A 1684-nucleotide genomic window follows, 5' to 3' on the forward strand; every position below is an offset into this window, starting at 1 on the left:
TCGCACCATTTATTAGCACCACTGTTCCAGAATGAACCCATTCAACAATGCTGGCTCTTTGCCAATCCACACTGCCACATCCCAAATCTCCATTGTGGATGTCTTTTTTCCCGGCTTCACTGGCATCTCTGTGTCCATTCAGCAACTCCTAGCTAGTGACCTGAACAGCTATGCTCACCTTCTGTGCTTCTGCAGCATGCTCCTGTTCTTGGGTAGATATGCCGTCCGTTACTTGACGGACTTGATGGAGACCTATTTCAGTTCGTGACTCTTCCCTCTAATGATAACTCTTTCTAACCATCGACAGCTTCGACCGTCCACGTCTCCTACTACAACGAAGCGTACGACATGCTCATCGCCTGGGTATCCACTCAGCCCTTCGCCCATAAGGCTCACTCCTCTCTCGCAAGTATCGGCGGCATGCAAAGAAGAGCATATGCTGATGATCTTTCAAATGAGTACAAGAAAAAACCTTTGCGCTTTTCACCTTGGAATGGATCATTCTTATTCGTGTACAAGAACCATCTGCTCCGGTTCCAGTGTGTGGCAAAAGAGACCAAAGAAGAGATCTCCATTTTCTGCATTGGCGGATCTTCACAAATTCTGAGAGCACTCCTGAGTGATTGCTGAGCTGAGTATCTTAAACTTATCCAGTGAAAGACTACAGTCTTTGAGCATCATGATGGTGAATGGAGGAAGGCGAAGGCAAGAGACATCAGACCAATCTCGACAGTCATCATGGATGAGGGCGAGAAAACGGCCCTGTTGAAAGATATCGAGGATTTCCTGGACGAGCGAGCTCGGGGCTGGTATGCAAGGCGCGGGATTCCCTATTGAAGAGGGTTCCTGCTGTATGGGCCTCCTGGAACCGGGAAGTCCAGTTTCAGCTTATCTGTCGCCGGGCGTTTTGAGCTAGATATCTATGTACTCAATCTTTCCAGCATCGACGACAGCCGCCTAAACAGTTTGTTTGCCCAGCTTCCCCCGCATTGTGTCATTCTCTTAGAAGATATCGATGCTGCTAGTACTGCACGAACGGAAGACAGTGAAACGATGAAAAACACTGGCCAGGCCGCGGTAGGCTCTTCACAGAAGAGCAAGTCTCAGAGAAATGTATCTCTGTCCGCGCTTCTTAATGCTCTGGATGGCGTGTCTTCGCAGGAAGGTCGATTGCTGATTACGATGACAAATCACATCGAGCGTTTGGATGACGCACTCATCCGCCCTGGCCGCGTGGATAGACAGGTTTTGTTTCAGCTCACTGATCACAAAATGAGTTCTCGTCTTTTCTGCACGGTTTTCAAGTGGTCAGATGGGGATCAGCGCACTACAGGAAAGGAGTTCGATGATGAAACAATTGAGGGACTTGCAGATGAGTTTGCCGCCAAGGTTCCAGACCAGGTATTCAGCCCAGCTGAGATCCTGCTATCGTTCCTGCTTGAACGCAAGCAGTCGCCTACCGACGCAGTGGCTGATGTGGAGAATTGGGTTGCCAAAACCAGCAAAGAAAGGGGAAAGGTGAAGAATTACGCCAGAGCACGAGCATTGCCAACCCCACTGACTCTTTTCGAGGATCTTGCGGAGAGTTCCCAGGTTCCCAATGCTTGATCCATCCGCGAGAAAGCCTGGGGGAATCCTAGGATTCTTACGTCTCGTTTTTTATGCTTGTATAAAGGGAAAAGTT

The 1684-nt window shown here is 49.1% G+C and overlaps 1 protein-coding gene across 1 annotated transcript; it reads left to right on the forward strand.

Moving 5' to 3' along the window:
- Positions 1 to 31: 31 nt before the first annotated feature.
- HCAG_01926 (predicted protein) lies at positions 32 to 1608 on the forward strand (the record flags this gene model as incomplete). Its single annotated transcript, XM_001544829.1, has 4 exons — positions 32 to 260; positions 308 to 619; positions 668 to 809; positions 942 to 1608. 4 exons carry the CDS (start codon positions 32 to 34, stop codon positions 1606 to 1608), a joined length of 1350 nt encoding a protein of 449 aa, XP_001544879.1.
- Between the last annotated feature and the right edge of the window lie 76 nt (positions 1609 to 1684).

Source organism: Histoplasma capsulatum, genomic scaffold (genome assembly GCF_000149585.1).
Source record: "Histoplasma capsulatum NAm1 scaffold_1 genomic scaffold, whole genome shotgun sequence".
Taxonomy (NCBI): Eukaryota; Fungi; Ascomycota; class Eurotiomycetes; order Onygenales; family Ajellomycetaceae; genus Histoplasma; species Histoplasma mississippiense.